The sequence below is a fragment of the Mobula birostris genome, chromosome 20 (assembly GCF_030028105.1).
Source record: "Mobula birostris isolate sMobBir1 chromosome 20, sMobBir1.hap1, whole genome shotgun sequence".
Classification (NCBI taxonomy): domain Eukaryota; kingdom Metazoa; phylum Chordata; class Chondrichthyes; order Myliobatiformes; family Myliobatidae; genus Mobula; species Mobula birostris.
Genome location: NC_092389.1, coordinates 19,073,401 through 19,098,504, shown reverse-complemented (window position 1 = coordinate 19,098,504; position 25,104 = coordinate 19,073,401). Strand labels below are relative to the sequence as shown.

The 25,104-nt window shown below is 41.0% G+C and overlaps 1 protein-coding gene across 1 annotated transcript in view; it reads left to right on the top strand.

Annotated features, from left to right (window-relative positions):
• The window catches only part of LOC140185088 (beta-galactosidase-1-like protein 2), a 71,656-nt gene that overhangs the window by 38,374 nt on the left and 8,178 nt on the right, over positions 1-25,104 (top strand). The window contains exons 9-16 of the mRNA XM_072238345.1: positions 2,725-2,806; positions 7,070-7,207; positions 7,906-7,986; positions 9,671-9,777; positions 13,422-13,568; positions 17,308-17,379; positions 21,699-21,777; positions 24,739-24,826. Of these exons, the coding sequence (XP_072094446.1) occupies positions 2,725-2,806; positions 7,070-7,207; positions 7,906-7,986; positions 9,671-9,777; positions 13,422-13,568; positions 17,308-17,379; positions 21,699-21,777; positions 24,739-24,826 (794 nt within the window). The remainder of the gene's footprint in view (positions 1-2,724; positions 2,807-7,069; positions 7,208-7,905; positions 7,987-9,670; positions 9,778-13,421; positions 13,569-17,307; positions 17,380-21,698; positions 21,778-24,738; positions 24,827-25,104) is intronic.

Sequence of the window (25,104 nt, the reverse complement as noted above, 5' to 3'; positions counted from 1 at the left end):
GTTCCATGCCTCTGATATAATTTATCGTTGTTGGTTTCTGGGTTTGTGTGGGGACAGAAAAGACTCAATACTGGTAAATAGGTTAACTATTTATTTACAAGACAGACACTAAACATTCAGTAAACCCTTTGATCTAAACTCAATTACAAATATTTATCTAAACTGAGCACCTGAAGTGGCAGGACAAAACAGACGCTAAACCTACGCATCGTGGCAAATACTTACCTAAAGTGTGCGCATGGGCCCTCTTTACTGCAGCACACCTTCACTGTTTACTGTTCCCATGGCACTGGCAATGAGCCTGTAATGACCCAGAGAGCGTGTGGTTACCATGCGCTAGATTCAAACTTTGTGGGCACCGTGACGTCAACAGCTAAATGGAAGCTAGTGGGAGGGGCTGCAATGTTCCTTACACGGGTCAATCACTAGCTAACATTGGAGAGCAGCTTTCAATTAAAAGGTAAGATGGACAGTTACTGCATTGCTCCACCCCTGAAAGATGCAACACCGTGAAAGTCAGATCACAGGCTAGTATAATCCCCGCAGACGCACGTCGTTGTCATGATGTAGGTGATCAGGGTCCCAAGACTGTGATTATTCTTTGCAAAATTTTCTACAGAAGTGGTTTGTCCATTGCGTTTTTCTGGGTAGGGTCATTACAAGACGGGTGACCCCTGCCATTATCAACACTCTTCAGAGATTGTCTGCCTGGTGTCAGTGGCCGCATAATCAGGACTTGTGACATACACCAGCTGCTCCTACAACCATCTGCTACCTGCTCTCATGGCTTCACGTGACCCTGATCCGTGGGGGCGGGGGGTGTGGTGGTGCTAAGCAGGTGCTACACCTTGGCCCAAAGTTGACCTGCAGGCTAGCAGAGAGAAGGAGCTCCTTCTACCTCCTTTGGTAGAGACACCGTATCCCCACCCCGTGACACCCGCCCCCCCCCCGCCATCCACAGTACTATACACAAAAGATAACCCAATAATACACAGAATTACCAACCCACCAGTTATGACCCAGTGTATTACAGTTGTCCACCAGCGTCCCAATGCCCCAAAAGACCACCAAACTTCTCCCGGGGTGTAGAACTTTCAGAGCTGGCCCCCCCACTTTCCTGATCTTACTTACTGTCTGCTGGATAGGATCAGGCAGGTGAATAATGTTCCCAGACTCATTGGGGATGTAGGTGCAGCACTCCTGACCAATTACAGGCAGTCTAGGGTCATCCTATTTTGCAAGGCCACCATCTGAATATCTGTCATCTCAGTTGATACTCAGCTGATCCCCTTTTTCTAATTTATACTTGCTACTTTATTTCTAAGCAAGTTAAGGTTCAGTACGTGCAAGTGCGTAGATGAGCAGTGGACTGCTGTTACATCTTGGGCAGGAACCAATAGCCCAGTCACCGCCCACTTGTCAGGCTGCACACCTAGAGTTAATTTTTCCCCAGCAATACATCTACCACATATTTTGGGCTATCAATACTCTGAAAACTCTGCTCAACAGGCAACGGTGATCTGATTTGTTCAACTATAGTTTGCAATAAAAATAGAAAATCTTGAAAATTCTCAGCAAGTAAGACAGCATTTTAGTTTAGAAACAAATAGGTTGTGTTTCAGATCAATAACTTTTCATCAGAGCTCCTTTCATTATGTTGAATTTTTATTTCAAATTTCCAGCTTATGCAGTATTTTGTGTTTGTACAGATAATCGGTTGGAAACTCAGTTCAGTGTTTTGCATTGTTTTTAAAGAAAGGTTAAAAGAAGTAACTAGTTTGCTCACTTTGGGAAATGAGTCCAGTCATATAAAAGATTCTTAAAATTAATTAATTTCAATCTGACCAAGGTCTAAAGGACTAAAATGGAATGGATTATCAGTGCCAGTACTGAAATTGAGGATTAGACAAATAATACTCAGTCTCAGATTGTGCATTGTTATTCATCTTTGCAAGTGCCCTTGTAGAAAAGCAGCATGAAAGCTTGCGTGATCTAGTTTCTGTAGTGCTGCTAAAGTTTATTGTGTTTAGTGCGCAAATGATTATATATTTTGTCTGAATATGCAATTAGATTGGAATTAATTTGTGTTAAATAATATAACTTAATTCCATTCTCTTTGCATATTCAGATCATGCCAGATCTGCAATTTTCCATCTCCCATGACAATTTCCAAAGCGTGATTAAGAATAGTTACAGGTCTGAACCACCTTTCCCTCGGCAAAACCTTTCGGACAGACCAGTCTTCTCAATGAGCAAGGATACAACAGGAGTGTAGCTTGTACATTATTACTGGACAATGCAGGATGGAAGAGGAGCGATGTTGCAGTTGGTCTCAGTTTCTTGGACAAGGAGAAGTTTTGAAGAGGAAAAAAAATTGCTGTGTGTTAGAATTCTGGGAGTTCTTTGTTTATATGTGTGGCCGCAATGAACGTATTTTGGAATGTGGTGTGTTGCCTTTAGAAGTCAAATAGCTGACGAATTTTAAAAGAAGAAACTGGGACAAATTTTACCAAGCTTCAGAATTGTGAATGCAAGGAGTAACAGATATTAATGTGAATAATAATCATAGAAAGCAAAAAGAAGTCTGAGCCGTTGATCTCCTGTAGTAATGCTTGCTCTATGGGAAAACTTTTGCCTATGTATTTTAGTTTACCTATTTTACATATCTCGTAAAACATCTTTTAAGTTGTGATCTTGTGCTTAGAGTTTCTCGTCTGCTTTTAGCCTGGCAAGCCCAAGATGGTAATGGAATACTGGAGTGGCTGGTTTGACCACTGGGGCAGTACTCATCACATCTATCGGGAAGGTACATGGAATTATTGGAGATTTTTTTCTTGTATTTTGAATGTCTTACACTGGCCCTGTCCCTCCTCTCACTCTGGAATTCTCTACCTAGATGATTGTGGACAATTCATCATTGGAGGTGTTTAAAGAGGAAATAAATAAATCTTTGAGTGATCAGGAAATTGAGAGTCTTGTGGACCTGGCAAAGAAGGAAAGTAGAGGCCTGGGGCAGATGAGCTATTGAATGGCAGGATGGGTTTAGAGGCCAGGTAGCCTCTCACTGTGCATATTTTTTGCTGTTCTGGGTCCATGTGTCTGTAATAAAGATTGTTTTTGTGAAGTTGATGAAAGAATTCCATTGCTCGGTTTGCTTTTGATTTATGTGAATTTTCTGCAGCCTATTTGTTAAAGCAATAAGGGCCAAGCAAATCCCTGCCCTGGTCATTAAATTCCTGGCAGATTTCAAGGCAGTCATGGAAATTAAAATGTGTCATATTGGCTCCTGGCTCCCAGGTGAATTATTTTCTTTTGCAATCTGTTATTTACTCAGTAAGAACCACATTTAAAATGAGATTTTTGCCCAAACCTGTACAGCAGTTATGGTTTAATGCATCCTAGTGGAATTCTTAGTCACCAGAGCAAATGCAATTCCTTCGAGCTGCTCCAGGAGAGAGGAGTTGAGTGTCATTACCGCAGTCTCTGTCTCTACATGATTGTATGAAGCATTTTAGATTTTCTGACAACATGGGCAGAACGAACGATTTTTATTTGTGTAGCATCTTTCATGAACACGAGACATTCCAAATCACTTTACATCCAGTTGGTGATGTGACGTAGAAAGTCACTGAATTAGAGGAATGCACAACAGAAATGGGATCTTTATCCCCTCTAGTCCACACTAACTATCAGCCACCCATGCAAACTAATCATTCAGTATAGCCATATTTTATTCTCCCGATATTCTCATGAACTCTCCCACACCAGATTCAACCAATCACCTTCATAGTCGAGGCAATTTACAGTGTCAGTTAACCTACCAGCTCAAACATCTTGGGGATGTGGGAGGAAAGTAGAGAACCTGGAGGAAACCCACTTGGTCCCAAAATTAAACCACAACGTCTGGTGCTGTGAGGGCTTATTTTTGTCTAGTTTTGCACTCTGCTGCTTTTGTTGGAGTTGTAAGTGCTTGTATCAAATTGTACTTTGCAAAGTGCTCTTATCAGCAATATGGCATTACTGCCTAATCTCTTTCAGTGGCATTACTTGAGGGGTAAGAAGCAGGGCCGGACTTTAGGCAGGGCTTGACTGGGCTGCAGCCCAAGGGCCCGAGCTGCAGAGGGGCCCAAAGTAGGTAGCTATCATCATGGCAGACAAAAAAAAAGTACAAGAGTGGAGCACAGAAAAGAAAAAAGAAATAAGAAAAAGAGGACCGTGAGAAAGAAGCATGAAAAAAAGCGTTGAAATTGACAGAATTTTTTAAACCTGTTCTCGATGATGCAGCAGTGCCATCGCTCTTGTCACAGTCTGAGACCGGTGGACAAACGCAGACTTGTTCAACAGCTAGCGTTAGCACCAGCGTTAGCACAGGACCGCCGTCCTTGCCACAGTCAGCAGCTAACATTGAAGAGGCAGAGAGCATGACTTTGGGATTCCCAACCACAGATGACTCTGAACAACCAACTCGGGTCGCCATTAATGTTAACGTTACCGCTACTGAGGATCCTTACAGCACTGATCCTGCTCGCTGGGGAAAGGAAACGTTAGATGATTCAGTCTGAGCATACTGGGCTAAGAAAGGGCCGGAGTCCTGCCAGCATAAGGATGTGGATATCAAAGCTTTGGAATGAGTATACAAACAGCAGAGAAGTTTTTTTCCTCCAAATTTCACTTCAAACACAAGCTGGTAAATGGTGAGTACATATCAAGGCAATGGCTCTTATATTCCCCTTCCACTGGCTGTGTGTTTTGTTTTGCATGCCGCATCGTCAGTGAGAACTGTCAGTCCAGCTTCGAAACTGGCTTTAGCGACTGGAAATATGCTACTGAGCACATAGGAGAGCATGAAAATAGCAAACACCACAGGAAAACGATACTGACCTACGTTACACTAGCGTCTGACAGCTGAAGAATAGATACAGAACTGCAAAAGCAGTTCGAGTCAGGTTGTGTCTACTAGACCGACATATTGAAAAGAGTGTTGGCAGTTGTGAAGTTTTTGGTCGAGAGGAGACTGGCTATCCGAGGCTCCAGTGACATATTTGGCAGGCCTGATAACGGCAACTACATAGACTCAGATCCACAATGGGACAGGACAGGCTGAGTCATCTTACTCTGATGTCACTTGAAAGTGATCTTGTTTGGAAACTGGACTTTGGTGATCTAATCAAGGACTTTGCAGAGAAGAAATCCAGAAGCATTAGGCTTTAATTTTGAAAAACAAGCATTTGACTTTGTAAATATCTAGGTTTGTGTGTCAGTGCTGCTCCTGTTTTTTGTGGCAATAGGCTAATAGTTGACTGTTTACAAACCTAGTAAGTAATAAGTGGTCTTTACTCCACAAGCCACACAGTACAGCAATAGGTTAGTATGTGCTAGATCTCATTTTTCCAAAAGATTGTTGGAGTATTGTCAAGTTTCCTAGTTTGCCATAGTGCCATCTCTCTTGGCCTTTTCGTCGCTCATTTCCATTTTACTTTCTCAGAACACACGGTTGAGAAAAATACCTAGATAAAAATGCTTTGGCATTGTTTGAGAAATATGGCCTATGGTCTGTGCAGCAATAGCTAAATAAAGATTTAAGATTGGGTACATTATATTTTACTAAGCCTACTAAGCCTAGGTCAATTTTTGAGTGCTTTAGATGCTGTCCTTCAAACTAAGAATCTGCATTCCTTTCTGTCCTCCCTCTTAAGGCATGTAAGCTTATAGCCTACGTATTGTACTAAACCAGTGTCTTGGTCCACAGCTTTGATATTTAGACCAGTATGACCTTTGCTCTTGTTCTTGCCTTTTTTTGCTTGGTACAGCAGCATTTTACGGTGTCGGCAGGGGCCCATCAGGGCCTCCAACCCAGGGGCCTCAGCCCTGGTAAAAAGTATGCAGGTCATGGGGGCTGGGGTTGAGGGGAATCTGCATAGCTCCTGTAGAAAATAGTACAGCAAGCTTTTTTATGAGGAAGAAGTTGGGGAACTGATGTAACATTTTATCTTGAAGCATGATAGCTCCTGTGGATGTAGCTGAAGAGTGAATCTGGATTATGCAGGAGTGGACTTGGGTCAAGCCAGAGACAGAACACAAGAGTCCACTCAATACAAGTTGAACTATCTGTAAATATATTGGAATAGAATTATGGAATTTCATTGGCACTGAAAGAGGGTATTCATCTCTCCTCTGCTGGCTCCTGGAAAAAGTTCTCCACCAGATCACATGGGGGTATTCTTTCGTTCGATTTCCAAAATTATTTTTGTCAATAATTTCTCCTTCTCCTTTTCAAAGATGTTTATGGAATCTGCTATCCTTCACTGGCATGGGATCAAACAATCTTTTTTTCCAAAAAGACCCTTCTCAAACAAATGATTTCTCAAGCTTTCTTCCTCCCTATGTGTTAATAATATTAACTTTAAACAGATTTTCCATGGTTGCTATCAAATGGTTAACTTGCTTTCATGATTTCTGTATTGTGTGAGTTTTAAACTGCTATATTTTCAAGAAACAATTAGTACATACTTCACATTAAAGACAGCTGTTTTGGGCAAATATCAACATGCAAGAAATGAGGGCAAGGTGCCATCAAGATTTGGATGTATAAAACATGCAGATTGTGTGAGAAATGGAAAAAAACTGATGAGAAGCAGCAATTGCTGGCTTTGAAGTCCTGGGAACAAATGATTTAGGGTGTGCATATATCTGGAGATAGTATGCTCATTTGCAGCTTTGTAGGAATAAATGAAGAAAATTAAGAGAAGCATTGATTATGGAAGTATAGATAAATGGGGTAAGGCTGTCATTGCTCCAATTGGAGCAAAGATTGTTAGAAGGTAGCAGTGGGCCTGGGTCTAATCAACAATACAACCATCAATCTGCCTTCAGAAAGTTTTTCTATACAAATGTCTGCTGTGTAATTCAGTGGCTATATGTAAGGTTTTATGTTAAGCTTCCTATGCATGTAATATGTACCAAAATCCCCTCTGCACATTAGAAGTCGATTGTAGTTGAGCCTTGATAAGTGTGCTTCCGATCTTTTAACTCATGCAAAGATTTTAGACTTGTTTTACTTCTGCTGCAGGAATATTGAATACCATTGAAGCTCTTTTAAACAAAGGAGTTTCTATCAATCTCTATATGTTCCACGGTGGGACTAACTTTGGCTTTATGAATGGTGCTCAGGACTTTGGCACCTATATTGCTGATGTCACCAGCTATGGTAAGTTTATAGGAGATGCTATTGGATTTCTCAGTAGAATGGTAATTGTTCATTTTTGAGATAGAATCACAATTGATTTTTTTGAATTGGAGATACAGTATTAGTTTGGTTGTACTCAGTAGCTGGAGCCTGTGGTTAGTGCTGGACTGCTTAAGCCACTCTTTGGCTGAAACAGAGGTAATGGATTACAGCATAGGAAAATCAAAAAGATCACAATCTAAAATCTAAGTAAAAGTGAATGCACTGGAATCGGTCAGCAGGACAGGCAGTGTCTATGGAAAAAGAACAAGTCAGCAGTTGAAATCTTTTTGTCAGAATTGGGAAAGAGTATTCAGGTTATTTTAATTAGCAGAGATAGCGCTGGCGGTGGAAGGTGGATAGGATGAAGGGAACAACTCTGATACAGTGAGGCCAGGGATGCTGTGGTGATATGCTGTTGAAAGATTAGTGAGGGCAATTGGAAAAAGAATATAAACAGAAGACTATATAAAACCTGTGAAATGTGGAGCAATAGTAAATGTCCAACTGGTTAGACCTTGAGTGGAGAGAGAAGATGGGACTTAATATTACAAATAAACTTGTAACAGAACTGCCAGGAAAAGGAAGTGAACTACATGAAATTGCTCTACCTAATATAGAGTCCAGACTTAATAAGACAATACTTTCTCCCACCTTGCCTTAATTTTGTTCTTTTCCAGATTATGATGCACCCTTGTCTGAAGCAGGAGATTACACAGACAAATACATGCAAATTCGGAAACTCTACAGCGAGTACTTGGGTGAATTCTCTTTTTTTTTGTGAAATTTACACATTTTTTTGGGGGGTGGGGTGGAACTATGACTGCATTTGTTTGTCCCCTCTTGTAGTAACAAGCCAATTCAATGTTGGGTGAGAGGAACTCAATCATCAAATTCAGATGAACATGTTTTGACAAGAGGTTTCCTGAATTCCCCAAAATCCTGGCAATTTCTGTAGAACATCCTTTGCCTGTGTTCATTGACTTAACAGTGAAATTCGTTATTTAAAACATGAATTGCAAAGAAATTCCAAATTGTTTCTGAATTATGCCCAGAAATGGTGGAATAAAATATCCACAATTTACCATTTTCTTAGTGATTGCTGCTTGACTTTCTGTATCACTAGTATGAGATGGCAGTTTTAGCAGAGAAAATTTGGACGTCATTATATATTATATATTTTTATTTATTGAGATACAGTCAGCCCTTCCGGACCTTTGAGCTGCAATGCCCAGCAACCTCCGATTTAACCCTAGCCTAATCATTGACCAATTAACCTACTAACTGGTACATCTTTGGACTGTGGGAGGAAACCGGAGCACCTGGAGGAAACCCACACAGTCACAGGGATGACGTGCAAATTCCTTACAGACAGCAATAGGAATTGAAATTGGGTTGCTGGTACTGAGAAGCATTGTTCTAGCTACCACTCTATCCATGGGGCATAATTATTTTGCACTTATTCTATGCTATAGCTGCTTTTTGCACAATGATGACACCAACCCTTTATTCACAGTACTTTTTGCGTATCACAGACTAATTTCTCATGTTGCTCAAAATTTGCCATTGGTGCCAACTCCTTTAACTTGTCCATAATCTCTTGCAGTCTGTTTCCTTACACTTATTGTTCTGTGCTTCAAAATGTTAGCAAAACTTGTACATGCAAGTCCTGAAGAAGGCTCTTGGCCGGAAATGATGACTGTTTAATCATTTTCATAGATGCTGCTTGACTTGCTGAGTTCCTCCAGATCTTTGTGTGTGTTGCTTTGGATTTCCATCACCTGCAGATTTTCTCGTTTTTATGATATACTACTCCACTGCAAAGTCTCTTTGAGGGATGCCTACCCTGAAGAAATTTAAATCTTCCCTTTGGACGTTCAGTGAAGCCCTCTCTCACTGCTCCCCCTCTGTGATCTCTACTGCCCTCCGACTGTCCTGAAGATGGGTCTCGGCCCAAAACATCGACTACTTACTTTTTTCCATAGATGCTGCCTGACCTGCTGAGTTCCTCCAGCATTTTGTGTGCGTTGCATATAAAATTTTGTTTTCTCATCTATGCCATTCACAGAACGTGTGAAAAGCTGAAGGATCATTATTGATTCCTATGCATCCTTTAACCAAACCTGGATTACTGTTTCCCCGGACCTCATGAGCCCATATTTCTGTAATTACTTTTAATATGGTACTTTGTCAAGTGCTTTTTTTTTTTGAAAGTGCTGAGTTACTAAATCCACTCTTTACTCTACTAATTACACCCTAATGATTTAATCAGACATGATTTTCTCTTCATAAAACAATGTCTTTACTGCATACTGTTAAGACATATTCCTGCATCCTTAATGGTGAAGTCAAGCATTTTGCCAGAATATGTTCTCTTTTTGTTGATTCTGTTAGATCACAGGTTGCATTTTAAAATTAGACAAATTTTTCTCACTCTTGTCACAGGTGAAGAATTACCTGAAATGCCACCTATAATGAAAAAGCAACAACATGCAGCTTTTCAACCAAAGGAATACATTTCATTATGGGATGCACTTGGTCAGGTAGAAAAGGTACATTTTGTTGATTATTGCTCACCACGTAGCCATCCTTTAAACCTAAATGTGCAAGGTGAGTGATGCAGATGTTAATAGGTTTGGCAAAGTCAGTCCTGATCATAAACATTGGAAGTGGTGGCTTTTAACTTATACGCTTCTAATTTCCATCTTGCGTAATGGAGTATCACTTCAAAATGAGACTTGAAATTTGAATGTTCATTGCACTTACACTGGGTTCCTTTTAGGTGAGATTGTACACGTTTTGACAGCTTTAAAGTAAATTCTTATATAAAACTCTGGTTAGGCCACGTCTGGAGTACTGCATACAGTTCTGGTTGACCCACTATAGGAAAGATGTTTGAGGCTTTGGTGAGGGTGGGAAGAGGTTTACCAGGATGCTGCCTGGTTTAGAGGGCATGTGCTATCATGAGAGGCTGGACAAATTTGGATTGTTTTCATCGGTGAGGCTGAGGGGAGATCAGAGAGTTGTACAAGATTTTGGGAGGCATAGATAGAGTAGACAGGGAGTATCTGTTTCCCAAGGTAGAAATGTGTAAAACCAGAGATCTTGCGTTGAAGGTGAGTGGTGGTTCAAAGGGGATGTGAGAGGTAAGTTTTTCACTCAGAGAGTGGTGGATGCTTGGAATGTGCTGTCTGGTACGGTGGTAGAAGCAAATACATTAGAGGCTTTTGAAAGACATTTAGATAGGTACATCAGTGGGAGGAAGATGGAGAGATATGGACATTGTGTAGGTAGGAGGGATTTTTTTGGAGGGTTTTAAGTTTACTTTTTAACTGATTCAGCACAACATTGTGGGCCAAAGGGTCTGCTGCTGTGCTGTACTATTCTTTGTTCTATTAACCAATCAGTTCTTCCTAAACGAGTTTCAAATATAGGAACTATGTGCCTACTGAGATGAGACTTTCTAATAAGTGCCCAGTCATTTACTTAGGTACGTAACTTCAGTGCATTCTCACTACAGCACTTTAAAATGTAAGTGTATGCCAGGTCTCTCAGATGATGAACTGTTTGGGGGGAATAAACTAAAATTGAGAGGAAAGTTAATGAAATGGAAGTATCAGGGGACATCATAGCATACATGCATTATACCTTTGAAAATCAGACCATATGATCAACACTTCAAGCTTCTAATGCCTGGGTTTTTCTAATGTAAGAGGAACAAAAAATGAACTTTACGAAGCTTGAAATATGTACTTTTAGATTTACTGTGAAGTTAAATTTCCCAGTCTGAGATTAGTTCTTATTTTCAGATGCATCCAGTAGCATTTACTGAGTCAGTTGACCACATTGCTATATATTTCATGGGAATTAACATGTAACTGACTGAATAGACTAAATATGTTGCCATACCTGAGTGATTGGTAATGCAGCTGTTTGTGTGCACAACAGAAAGTCCTTGATTTCGTGAATAGTTTGCTTAATTTATCGAAGCATAATACATTTAACAGCAATAAATGTTATTTGTTTTATCCATTGTAATGCATCACAGGGTGGTTGAGCAACGCCGCCAGGCTTGTAAACATTAGGAAGCTGTTGGGAAAGTAAGGAGGTCAAAGAGGCTGCAAAGAGATATGAACATTTAATGTGATTTGGTAGGGTCTACAGATGGATGTGTTATATGGGCCAATGTATTAATCAGAAATGGAGGCAAAAGTAAGCCATGAAGGCTTTAATCATTGAAGTTTAGAAGAATGAGGGAAAACCTATTGAATATCAAAAGGCCTGGGCAGAGTGGATGTGGAGAGGATGTTTCCTGTATTGGATGAGTCTAGGACCAGAGGGCACAGCCTCAGAATATAGGGGCATCCACTTAGAACAGAGATGAGAAGGAATTTCTGTAACCAGAGGGGGGTGAATCTGTGGAATTCATTGCCACAGACGGCTGTGGAGGCCAAGTCATTTGGTATATTTAAAGCGGAGTTTGATAGGTTCTTGGTTAGGCAGGGTGTCAAAGGTTACAGGGAAAAGGCAAGAGAATGGGGTTGAGATGGATAATAAATCAGCCATGATAGAATGGCAGATGAGGCTCGATGGGCCAAATGCCCTAATTCTGCTCCTGTGTCTTACGGTCTTGTACAGAAGGCAATCAGCAAGCCAAATAGTGCAGTTGTCTTGCTTGAAAGTGGGGTGGGAATTTTGCTTTGGTTATACATTTGGAGGCTTATTTATGATTTTGGTGTAGAGTGGGGAAATTAGTGTGTATTTTTACAGTGTGTAATGTGGTTTTATATTGCTGTTGAATTTCTAGGCAGTATCATTTTAGTGTGTCAGGCTGTTTGCTGGGAGACGATTTTGCTTTGCTGGAAAACTTAGTATTAGGTCCATAGTTTCAGGATAAAGTATTAGCTATGCGGGTCTGAGGTCAGGTTTTTTACTTGGAATGCATGATTTTTTTGGAATTCTGCTTCCCAGGATCTTGTGGATAATCAGTCAATTCACATCCAAGGTAGATAAATCTTAGGCCTAAAGGGAATACAAAGATATTGTAATCAAGTAGGACAATAGAAATAATGAAGAAGCCAACTCATTAGGATCATTACAGTGCATTTTTTTTTGTTTTCAACCACGTAGCAAGTCAGGTGACTGTAAAGTTTTTGTGCTTTTGTTGTCTGTTGCTACTTGGCAATTGACCAGGTTTGTTGAAGAGGATTGACTTAATGCTATTTCAGGTTATTTCTGTTTGTTTCCCTACTGAATGTGTGCTGTTCTAGCTGGCTTAGTACCACAGCATGAAGGGCCTTGACATGCAGGCCAATTGGGTTCAATTACAAAAAATTCTTGAGTTTTCAGTGTGATGTTTTAAATGTGCTGGTTTACCAGTTAACTATTGAAATCGAATGACAGACAAGTCAAAGGTTTGAAACAATTGCAAATGTTTAGATCTATAGAAGCTCCTGTTTCATCCTTGCTTTAATGTCTCTGTTGCTCTGTAACCTCATCACCATTCCCCAGCCCCAGATCTTGGCTATTCCTATAACCTCTAACAAGCTTTCATATTTCAAGATCTTTCTTGTATCTTGGATACTGGTCCTTTGCACTTCTTCAGATTTTAATCCCATAGAATTGCTTTGGCGCTGAGCTCAGGAATTATATTTCCAAAGATTTGTTTGCTCATTAAGATGTTCTATAACTACAACTATGCCTTGGAAAAGGAAGGGTGTTGGGACCAGAGGCGAGGGTCGGGCCAGTTCTGCTCACTGCTTCGCAATGTTTACTGGGCTCTGCACTGAACTGAGGCTGTAGCTTGCACTGGCTGCAGCTTTGCCGGGCTTCGTGTCTGAGGGCCCACTTTCGTTCTGAGTGCTACTTGCTTACTTTTGTTTGCACGATTTGGTTTTTTTTCCCTCTGCGCATTGGGTGTTTCATGGTCTTTTTTTTTAATGAGTTCTGTTGGATTTCTTTGTTTTGTGACTACCTGTAAGGAGACGAATCTCAAGGTTGTATAATGTATACATACTTCGAACTTTGTGGTCAAGCCTTTGGCTATGTGCCTTTTTCTCAATCTGTATGGGTGTCAGATTTTTGTTTGATAATATGTCAACACAGTGCTTTGGGAGATTTCATTATGCTAAAATTATTATTTTAATGTAGATTGTTAAAGATATTGTGGGTGTAACATATTCATCTGTCTTTGTAGTCAATCAGGAGTGAAAGACCAATCAATATGGAGAACCTGCCAATAAACAATGGAAGTGGGCAGTCCTACGGATACACGTTATATACTACACTAATTAGTAGTGGCGGAGTACTTCATGCTGACCAGAATGTCCGTGACAGAGCACAGGTAAACAAGAAGCCTGATTTTATATAGACAATGGATTCCGGTTAATTGGGACACATTGGGACCAGTACATGTTGACCCAAGTAAGTGTCTGTCCCAATTAACTGAAGTTTCATGGAAATAGTTGAAAAGATTTTTTTTAAAAAAAAGCAAACTTCTATTTAACCAAATTACAAATTGTGTGTTTAAATGAAATGCAGAACAAATTCGAACACTACCAATACTACTACAGTACTATAAAACTGTATTAGTTCCTAATAGTTATCAACAGAGGAATTCATCCAGTGAACGTTGCTGGGTTCTTTTGATTGACTGGAAATGAACAAAATCAGTACCGACAACTAGTGCAGCTAACAGACTACCTTCATTGCCTCCTTGCATGAAGTAGTGTCGTAATATAACAATAACTTCCTTGGTACAAAATTATCAGAAATCACTGCTTTTTAAATCTGTGTCTTTCGACCTAAATAACACAACGCTTTACAGTACCAGCGACCTGGGTTCATTTCCTGCCGCTAACTTTAAGGAGTTTGTACGTTCTCCCCATGACCATGTCAGTTTCTTCCACGTGCTGTGGCTTCCTTCCACAGTCCAAAGATGTATCGGTTGGTAGGTTAATCGGTAGTTGTAAATTGTCTTGTGATTAAATTGGGGGTTGCTGGGCAACACAGTTTGAAGGACTGAAAGAGCCTATTCTGTGCTGTGTCTCAATAAATAAATAAATAACTACTATATAGGCATCCATGGCATAGTAAATTTTAAATTGTCCCATTTAGGCCTAAAGATTTAATTGCTGTAGAGGCTTTCTTACTCTTGTGGGATAACCTCTTTCCTGATGAGGGGGATCATTCTGCTTGGCAGGTGAGACTTGTGGCTGTGAAAACAACCTGGGGTTTGGGCCTCCTCTGTGGTGGTTGTAGGAGTTAACTCTGGAACTGCAGGAACTGAACCTACTTCGATCCTTGCTTCTCTCCTGTTCAACTTCTTGTTTTCCTTTTTCTTACCTTCCTTTTCCTTCTAGTTTCTTGTATCTCTGAATTTGTAATATCTTGAGAAATTAGGTGTTGTTTATCCTCTTTCGTTTCCATAGCACTTATGTAATTCTCCTTTTTTCTTTTCCTCTTTCTTCTTTCTAGTTTGTGCATTTTGATCTTGGGAAGGTACATTTTGTTCACTGGAGTATTCTCTCATTAATCCTTCTATTGCTTCCTTTACAATCTGGTCTCTCGACTTGGTTTGCTCATCTACAACTTCATCTGACTAATCCTCTCCTGTGACATCTTTCTTTTTGGCCTTCCATTCATCCAGCTGGGCTTTGGTCTTTGCATCCACGTTTACAAGCAACTTTTTGTCTCCCACTTGAAGTTCATGCAATAACCTTAATGCATGCAGAGTAGATTCTTGTTCTTTACAGAACCCGAATGCTTGCAACTTTCCTGAAGTTCCTTGATCTCTCTTCCAGCTTAAAACCAAGCCACATTTCACAACCCATTATGTTGGCCCTCCTGTTTTTACCACTTATGAGCCCAGTTTGACTTGTTGGTTGTCGTATTTCACTGTTACGAATGTCTGTTAGGAAAGATCACAGAAATGATCTTTTCGCCAATACAAGTTCTTAGTTAGATATCTACAGGCTTCAGTACAGCATCTTTGAAATGCTGTTCAAACTCATTTTGTGGAATTGTTGAAACAGCTGAATCAGCATCCAATTCCATTTTATTTAATTTGACGCTCACTTCTGGTGTAAGCCATATTGCTTGTCTGTTGCTAGTTTTCACAATGTAAATCTCAAGGCTACTCAGTCCTGTGTCATTCTCATCATTATCAGATTTTTCAACAGCAGCATGTAGATTAGTGCTCTTTTCGAAACTGCAACTTGTTATCTTTTTCACTTCCTGTAAAGTCCATTTGTTTTTGTTTGCCTAACATGTTCTTTGTACATGTCCTACTTTGTGTATGAGAGCCCCGGCCACAATGGTAACACAATTCATTCGGCCAAGCAAGTTTTTGTTTAGATGATGCAATTTTGTTCACACTCTCTTTCATTTCTGACTGTAACTCAACTGAATTTCTGTCTGCAGTTTCCATTGAAACAGCAATTTCAACTGCTCTTAAATGTAAGTCATGCTTCAGTTAGGGGCCAATTTTTAATGCATTCTTGTAAGATTCCACAAACTAAATGATCTCTCTGTTCATCATTAAGCCCTTTACTGAACTGACAATATTCAAGACAACTTTTTCAGTTTAGCAGCGTAAGCTGAAATGGATTTACCTTCCTTTTGTTTCTGCTTATGAAACCTAGAATGTTTTGTAGTCAGCAATTATATTCATGATATCGGAAAAGCTAATTTTGGCTGGTTTCATTGGAGCAGTCAAAATTCTAAGCAAACTGTATGCCTTTAAACCCAATGCACTCAGCAAAATTGGTACTTGTTTCTTATTGGCTATTCCATTTGCTTTAAAATACTGCTCAGTTTGCTCCTTATCTCATGTATAATCAAACGTGTCAGTCTTTCCAATGTCATCAACCTATTCTGCTTTTTTTTAAAAATTATGATTAGTATCACCTGGTACTTATTGTTTATGAACCCTTGAATCTGTCCATTTCTTGACTTTTTTTAAAAAACTTGACCCACTTTCTCCCCTTGCAAAGAAAATGAATGTGCTGCACTGTTTTTTTTTACTCGACCGTTTTTCTCTGCTTTTCTTTTTTACCCGAATGTCTCGCTGTGCTTCAGCAGGTAGGTAGTCATCTCTGGTTTGTTTAAAACTTCCCTGTTGCCACTGTTGTGTAACTCCAAAACATTAAGCTGTTCAGAAGAAAAACAAGTGGGTCCGAAATGGTGTGATGACATATGCAATCTATGTACTTTTACATATAACCCATAATGAATTATTTAAACAACAAAGGATGCTTAATCAAACAATTTATTTACAATATTACTCAAGTATTACTGAAATATCAAACACACAAGAACGAGCAGCACTGGGGCCCCACAGTGGACTGTATTGGCTCCCTTCCTGTTTGCCCTGTATTCTGTACTTCAGACTTCAGATACAACACTGAGTCCTCATCTATGGAAATTCTCTGATGACTCAGCAATAGTTAGGTGTATAAAGGGAGGATGAATACGGGGTTCTGATGGAGGACTTTGTAACTGAGGATGTATGGTGATTTCTTGCAGCCAATGCAGTTTCTGCCTTGGGCACCTACAAACTGATTCTAGATTGAGACTGAACAATAATGAGCAGATAATTCTGCCCAGTACCCTGTAAGACAAGTTGCCAGCATCGTCACCATCACTATTGTTTACTGCGGTTAGGTGTTACCGAGTGGAGACTGTGTATAGTTTGCATGTTCTACCAGTGACAGTGGGAACTTCTACTGGGTACTCCAGTGGAATCCACATCCCAAACTTGCGTTGGCTGGTTGATCAACGGGCTAGTGTAAATTATTTGTCGTATATGCAGGTAGCAGGAGTTAATTAAGGCACTTGTGAGGGGAAAATAGGTTAACTGGAGAAATAAGTGGAGGAATGAGTTCGAGGGAACTGCTCTCAGATTTGATGGGCTGAATGGCCTCATTCTATGACCTAAGGGAAAACTTGTAAAATGGTATCACATTGTGTTTGTTTTGCTACTTTGTATGCACCTATCGTTGCTCTGTCCCATTTCTGTTAGGAGTTTATTGTCCATGCTTCCTGGTTTCTATTTGCATAATTTAGTTCATTTCTTTTTCCAGGTATTCCTTAATGATCGTTCCATTGGATTCCTGGACTACAAAAATGTGGAATTGACTGTCCCAGACATTAAGGTGAATGCCAGTAAAATATCATATTTTTAGATCAAGGAGCAAATGGGTATTTCTTTTAAAGGTGCTTTTAAAAGGTAGCAGCCATACAAAATCATGTTGTAAGATCACAATATTATAAGAATATTGATTACAATAGAAGGTGAGGTCACTTTCATGTCATGCCTTTCATCCCTTCTGGGCATCCAAAACTCATTGATCCTTTACTTTGTATTGTGAGCAAACGGGCAGAGGAATTTGTATAGAGCAAATGAGATAATTATCAAGTTCAGCATTTTCTGAAGCAATAGACCAAGGGATAAATATGAAACAAAATGGACTCTTTACCTCAAAATCTACCTCTTTATGACTTTGCTCCTTTTTGTCTACCTGCAGTGCACTTTCTCTATGACTCTAATACTTTATTCTGCACTTTGTTATTGTTTTACTTCATACTACTTAAATGAACTTCTGTAATGAATTGATCTGTGTGAACAGTACATAAGTCAACTGGAAGTCTTGCATAATAAATAAAGCACTTTCCATGGGGAGAAGATTCATGGAATCTTAATGGCTACAGCACAAAGTGTATCTATTTGATTCACTAAGCGCCTGCTAGCTCTATTCAAGAACACCTCATCTAGTTGCACCCCCTACCCTTTCCTCATAACCCTACAATTATTTTTTTTTCCCCTTTCCTTTCAAGTACAGATCCAGGTTCCGATCTTGAACACCATGGTTGGATCCCTGACATGAATTCAGATTTGAACCACATGCTGAGTGAAAGGAGTTTTCCTTTGTCATCTCTTTTGGTTCTTTTGCAAATTATTGCATTCCATGACCTCTGGTTTTTAACCCCTCTGTTGATCTAACATAAAGCCTTCCTAGGTTTTATGTTCTCAGATCATCTATGTCCTTTTTTCACAAGGAGAACAACTTTCTTCTCCTGTTGAACACAAAATGCTAGAGGAATTCGGCAGGCCAGGCAGCATCTAAGGAAAAGAGTCAACAGGCCGAAACCCTTTGGCAGGACTGGAGGAGAAAAGCTGAGGAGTAGATTTAAAAGGTGGGGGGAGGGGAGAGAGAAGCACCAGGTGATAGGTGAAATCTGAAAGGGGGAGGGATGAAGTAAAGAGCTGGGAAGTTAATTAGTGAAGGAGACAGAAGACCATGGAAGAATGAAAAAGGGGGTGGGAGCACCAGAGGGAGGCAATGAGCAGGCAAGGAGATAGAGTGAGAGAGGGAAAAGGGAATGGCAAGTGGTGAAGGAGAGGGTGAGTGGGGGGCATAACCGGAAGTTTGAGAAATTGATGTTCATGCCATCAAGCCGGAGACTACCCAAACAGAATATAAGGTGTTATTCCTCCAACCTAAATGCAGCCTCATCACAACAGTGGAGGAGGCCATGGATAGACATCTCGGAATAGGAAATGGAATTAAAATGGATGGCCACTGGAGGATTCTGCTTTTTCTGGTGGACGGAGTACAAGTGCTCAGCAAAGCAGTCTCTCAATCTATGTCGGGTCTTGCCGATATACAGGAGGCCACACCAGGAGCACCGGATACAGTAGATGACCCCAACAGACTCACAGATGAATTGTCACCTCACCTGGAGGGACTGTTTGGGGTCCTGAATGGTAGTGAGGGAGGAGGTGTAGGGGCAGGTGTAGCACTTGTTTCACTTGCAAGGGTAAGTGCCAGGAGGGAGATTGGTGGGGAGGGATGAGGGAGACGAATGGACAAGGGAGTCGCGAAGGGAGCGATCCCTGTGGAAAGCAGAAAGTTGGGGGAGAGGGGAATGATTCAAGATTCAAAGATTTAAAAAACTTTATTGTCATTCTAACCGTACATCAGCTCTGCAGGGCAGAATGAGACAGCGTTTCTCAGGAGCAGTGCAATCATAACATAACAAACGCAACACTAAATAATAAACATAACAATAAATAGTAAAACACAACAGCCACATGTCAGTTAAAATCAAGTTATAATTGTCCAGTGTAAGTTAAAAGTGTCCAAAACAGAGTCAGGTAGAGCAGCTATTTAGCAGTCTGACTGCCTGTGGGAGGAAGCTGTTTAGTAGCCTTGTGGTTTTAGTTTTGATGCTCCTGTAACGTTTGCCTGATGGCAGAAGAACAAACAGTTCATGGAGAGGGATGTGCTTGGTGGTGGGATCCCATTGGAGGTGGCGGAAGTTTCGGAGAATTGTGTGCTGGATGCAGAGGTTGGTGGGGACAAGAGGAACCCTACCCCTGGTAGGATGGCGGGAGGATGGGGTAAGAGCAGACATGCGTGAAATAAAAGAGACTGTTGATGTCTCGCCGGCAGTTAAGAGATAAAAAAATCCAGAGCAAGTTGTGGGCAGCATTGATAGTGGAGGAAGGGAAGTCCCTTTCTTTGAAAAACCGAGGGTACCTCCTTCATTTTAGAATGAAAAGCCTCATCCTGAGAACAGATGCAGCAGAGACAGAGGAATTGAGAGAAGGAGATGGCGTTTTTACAAGTACAGGTAGCTGTGAGAGTCTGTGGGTATATAATAGACATCAGTGGATAAGCTGTCTCTGCAGATAGAGACAGTGAGATCGAGAAAGGGGAGGGAGGTGTTGGGAATGGACCAGGTAAATTTGAGGGCAGGGTTGGAGGCGAAGTGGATGAAGTCGACAAGTTCACATTCTCCCCCCCCACCCCCACCCACCTTTTGAATCCACTCCTCAGCTTTTATCTCCAGTCCTGTTGAAAGGTTTTGGCCTGAAGTGTCAACTGTACTCTTTTCCATAAATCCTACAGCATTTTGTGTGTGTTGCTCGGATTTCCATCCCTGCCCTGATTCAGTGCTACTTCAAAGGTCTTCACATTTTTACTGGAGTCCAATGCCCAGCACTAGGTAGAATAATCAGCTGTGGCTGAAATAAAGGTGCCTCAAATCTCTCTTGTTCTTGTATCTTTATGCTTTGTTTTCTCCATTCTGCTTTCTTAATGTTGCCATGTCATTTCAATTGTCTCTGCATGAATATGCTCTGATCTCTCTGTGTCTGTACCTATTTGTGAATTTTGTTCTTTGTCCCTCTGTTGTGTTTTTAATTGTCGTGTTCTTTTCCAACAGCTGAACATGATTTAGACTCTCATCTAAAAGTTGGTGTATCTCAACCAATGAAGTACTTTGTACTGTATTTTAATATTAGCTTAGATTATGCTCTGACACAAGAGGAAGATTTGGAGCACAACTTCTGATTTAGATGCAGTTACGGTTGTAAATTCAAGAGTGACACTGAAAAGAGTCCAGAATGTAGGTTGTGAAATATCTGATATCGCAAAGGACATTTTAAACTGAAACATAATATCTTTATGTAAACTCATGCATTGTAATTGAAATTGAATGAATGGGCTCTGTTTGTTTAGTGAAACCTTCAGTGAGATTCAGACTTCAAACAAAAACATTGGCATTGCCTAATATTGCATATTATGACCAAAATGGAAGGCTGGCATAGGTAATAGTGGAGTAATTGAATTTGAAGCTGAAGATTTTAACAGCTTATAGCTAAATGTATCACCTAACTTTGCAAGTGGTGTGTTTAATTTGGCGATCTCGGCAGAAGGTAAATGATTTACAATAAACCCAGTCTGAGATGCCTACATTAGCTAATTACATTAAGAATTTCATTTTGGCCCACTGTGGTGCGACCCCCAAAACAGAGTGACACTTGTACACAGCCAGCAGGCTTTGGAAAATCCTAGTCTTAAAAACATTTAAAATGTGGAAACCATGTGGAAAAATTGAAAGGCCTAGATAGAGTAGATATGGAGAGAATATATCAAGTAGTGGGGTAGTCTAAGGCCAGAGGGTCTCAGAATAAAAAAGGCATTTGTTATATTTGTGTGTGTGTGTGTGTGTGTGTGTGTGTGTGTGTGTGAGAGAGAAAAATATGTGTGTACATGTAAGCTTATGGGGAGGGGAAGGAGGCAAGCGAATGGGGTTGAGAGGGAAAATAAATCAGGCATGATGGAATGGCAAAGCAGCCTCGAAGGCCTAAATTCTGCTCCTATGTCTTATTGCTAAACCAAAGCCACAATTCCTCCATGTACATGTAGAGCTCCAGCAATGTGAGATTTGGTAACGTGTCTTATTGTTGTAATTGGCCATTTGTGGAGACATACCACTTCTATTCTGTGATTTTTAAATTGCTGTTGTGCCTGCTTTATATTATCCCTTTTTTAATTGCTCATTTCCATTGTAATTTGCAATAAGATTAATATTACCCAGTTACTTACAATAATGATTTCAGAAATTAATTTTATTATGAAATTCTCTTGTTTCTTTATTAAAACTGGATTATTTTTTCTTAAAGGGTAAACTAAATTTAAGCTTATTGGTGGAAAACCGTGGTAGAGTGAACTATGGCTTAAAACTTGATGAACAACGTAAAGGTAATTTGCTAAGATGGCGATTGACAACATAGTTAGTGTTGTACAGCACATGGTTAAAATGTACTAATTCCCTAAGCTATTCCATTACTTTCTTTTTAATTCCCACATACAAAATCTAGCTACCAAGAAGAATTGTGCAGTTTAACAAAAATACAAATTTCTGATGGGCTCAGATAACTAGATTGTTATCTAGATTTAATTTCAGACATGAGAAGACTTTCCCTCTGATAATGACTGTCTTGTTATGCACCAGAGGGTCATTTTTCAATAGGGTGAGCAAGCCTCAGTTTACTCGAGGTGGTACTAGAAGGATAAATTTTTATTTTCAACTTTCAACTAAGGTAGTTAAATTAAGAGAGTACTTCACGTGATCACTTGCAAAATATGTAGTTTTTAGCCCATCAGAACTTCAAGGCCTCTTTCAATGTTGTCTTATAAGCCTTGCATCTTTTGCCTTCTATCGACTTGGGTCAGGGAAAACCCAATGCTCTGATAGTAACTCCTTCAAATGTTGTTTCCTAAAACCTTAAACATACTAAATTACTCTGATTTCCAAACTGAAATTCTCATTGCATGTTTAAATCACTTTGAACTGCTGTTTGTTCTTTTACCCTGCAATGTTCGCCAACCTGATAATTCTGTAAGTTGTCAGTTAGAGACTCTAGTCTTATTTACATCCCTTCTCTATCACAATGCCTTACAAACCCACTCACCCCCCCACCACTTTTTTGACACCCCGCTCTGGCCTTCTGCCTGCTCTGGATCTTTTTATCTCTTAACTGCTGGCGAGACATCAACAGTCTCGACTTTAACTCTCCTCTCTCCAATTCAAACCTCATTCCTTCTGAATGTGCTGTTCTCTTTCTCTCCACGCTAATCCCAACCTCCCCATCAAACTCACAGATGGGGGGTGGTGGGTAGGGTGCTGTAATAGTCTGGCGGGCTGACCTCTACCTTGCTGAGGCCCAGCGCCAACTCTCAGACACCTCCTCTTAATTACCCCTTGAACAGGAACCCACTAAGGAGCATCAGGCCATTGCCTCCTGTACCATCATTGACCTCATCGACTCTGGGGATCTCCCATCCACTGCCACCAACCTCATGGTTCCCGCACCCCGCACCTTCCATTTCTGCCTCCTACCCAAGATCCACAAACTTGACTGTCCATGTAAACCAATTGTTTCTACTTGTTCCTGCCCCACTGAACCCGTGTCTGCATACCCCCACTCTGTCTTATTCACTCCCCCCACACCCCCGGTTCAGTCTCTTCCTACCTACATCCATGACACTTCATACACTCTGGATCTTTTCAATGACTTCAAGTTCCCTTGCCCTGATCGTCTCATTTCCACCATGGACTTCCATCCTTCAACAGGAGGGCCTTAAAACTCTCTGCTTCTTTCTGGACAACAGACCCAGCCAGTCTCCTCCGTCTGGCAGAACTGGTCCTCGACCTCAGCAATTTCTCTTTCGGTTCCTCCCACTTCTTACAAACCCAAGGTGTAGCCATGGACACTCGCATGGCTCCCAGCTATGCCTGCCTTTTTGTTGGCGATGTGGAACGTACCAAGCCTCCACCATTATTGCTCCCCAACTCTTCCTACGTTACGTTGACGTCTACATCGGTGCTGCTTCGTGCACCTGTGCTGAGTTCATCGACTTCATCAACTTTGCTTCCAACTTCCAGCCTACTCTCAAATTTACTTGGTCCATTTCTGACACCTCTCTCACTTTTCTCGATCTCTCTGGCTCCATCTCTGGAGACAGTCTTTCCTCTGATATCTTTTATAAACCTACTAACCCAGGCCTGTACCAGAAAACCAGGTATGAGTTTTCTGGTACTGGCCTCATCAAGCACATCTTTCCCTTCTTTCCTTCCCCTGCCCCTCCCCACTTACCGCAGGGATCCCTCCTTGCGCGACTGCTTTGTCCACTCGTCCCTCCCCACTGATCTCCCTCCTGGCACTTGTCCTTGCAAGCAGAACAAGTGCCACACCTGCCCCTACACCATCTACCATTCAGGGCCCCAAATAGCCCTTCCAGGTGAGGTGGCACTTCACTGTGAGTCTGTTGGGCTCACCTACTGTGTCCGGTGCTCCCAGTGCGGCCTACTGTACATTGATGAGACCCAGCATAGACTGGGCGACCATGACATCGGGCACCTTCACTCCATCTGCCACAAAAAGCGGGATTTCCCAGTGGCCAGCCATTTCAATTCTGTCAGCCCACTACTACCACGATGAGGCCACACTACGGTTGGAGGAGTGACACCTTATATTCTGTCTGGGTCACCTCCAACCTGATGGCATGAGCATTGATTTCTTGAAGTTCTGCTAATTGTCCACCCTCTCCTCTCCTTCACCATTCCCCATTCCTGTTTCCCTCTGACACCTTCTCCTTACCTGCCCATCACCTCCCTCTGGTGCTCTGCCCCTTTCCCTTTCTTCCATGGTCTTCTGTCCTCTCCCATTAGATTCCCCCTTCTCCAGCTCTTTTTCTCTTTCACCAACTTCCTAACACGTTACTTCGTTCCTCGCCCCATCCCCCAGTTTCACCTATCACCTTCCACCTTGTACTTCTTCCTCTCCTCCCCCCACCTTCTTGCTCTGACTTTTTCGAAGTCCTGATGAAGGGTCTCGACCTGAACCATTGACTGTTTACTCTTTTCCATGGATGCTGCCTGGCCTGCTGAGTTCCTCCAGCATTTTGTGTGGGTTGTCTTACAAAGTTCCTTATTACTGTCAAGATCCTACTTAAAGCATACTTCTTTGAGGTGTTAGCCATCCTATTAATATCACCTCTGGATTGACATCCATTTTTGATGTAGTAATGTTCTTTCTGTGATAAAGATGCTTTGTGAGTGCATTTTTTTAAAGTTTGCAATGAAATCAATTGATTACAGTGTGGGCACTTGAAGGTGTTCTATTCCCTTGGCATCACTTATGAGTTTTGTTTCTTCAGGTCTCCTGGGAGATATCTTTCTCAATAAGCAACCTTTGAAGGACTTTATAATCTATCCCCTAGAGATGAAAACAAGCTTTATTGAGAGGTAAGCCATTATATTTATCATTCTTTCAACTGTCCTGTCTCTGTTCACTGTGCTTAAAACAAATGTTGTAAAGTTGGTTTACAACTTCTGTGCTATTTGAAATATTCGTGGTGGGTGAAATGAAGACAGTTGTTGCTTCTGCAGGTTAACATTTGGAGTGGGAATTTTCTCCCCTTACTCCATTAAGTATAATGAATTTTCATTGTTCCCCGCCCCGAGGTTATCATAGCCCAGCATTTCATACATCAAACATTTAAAATATCAATGCCTGACCAAAG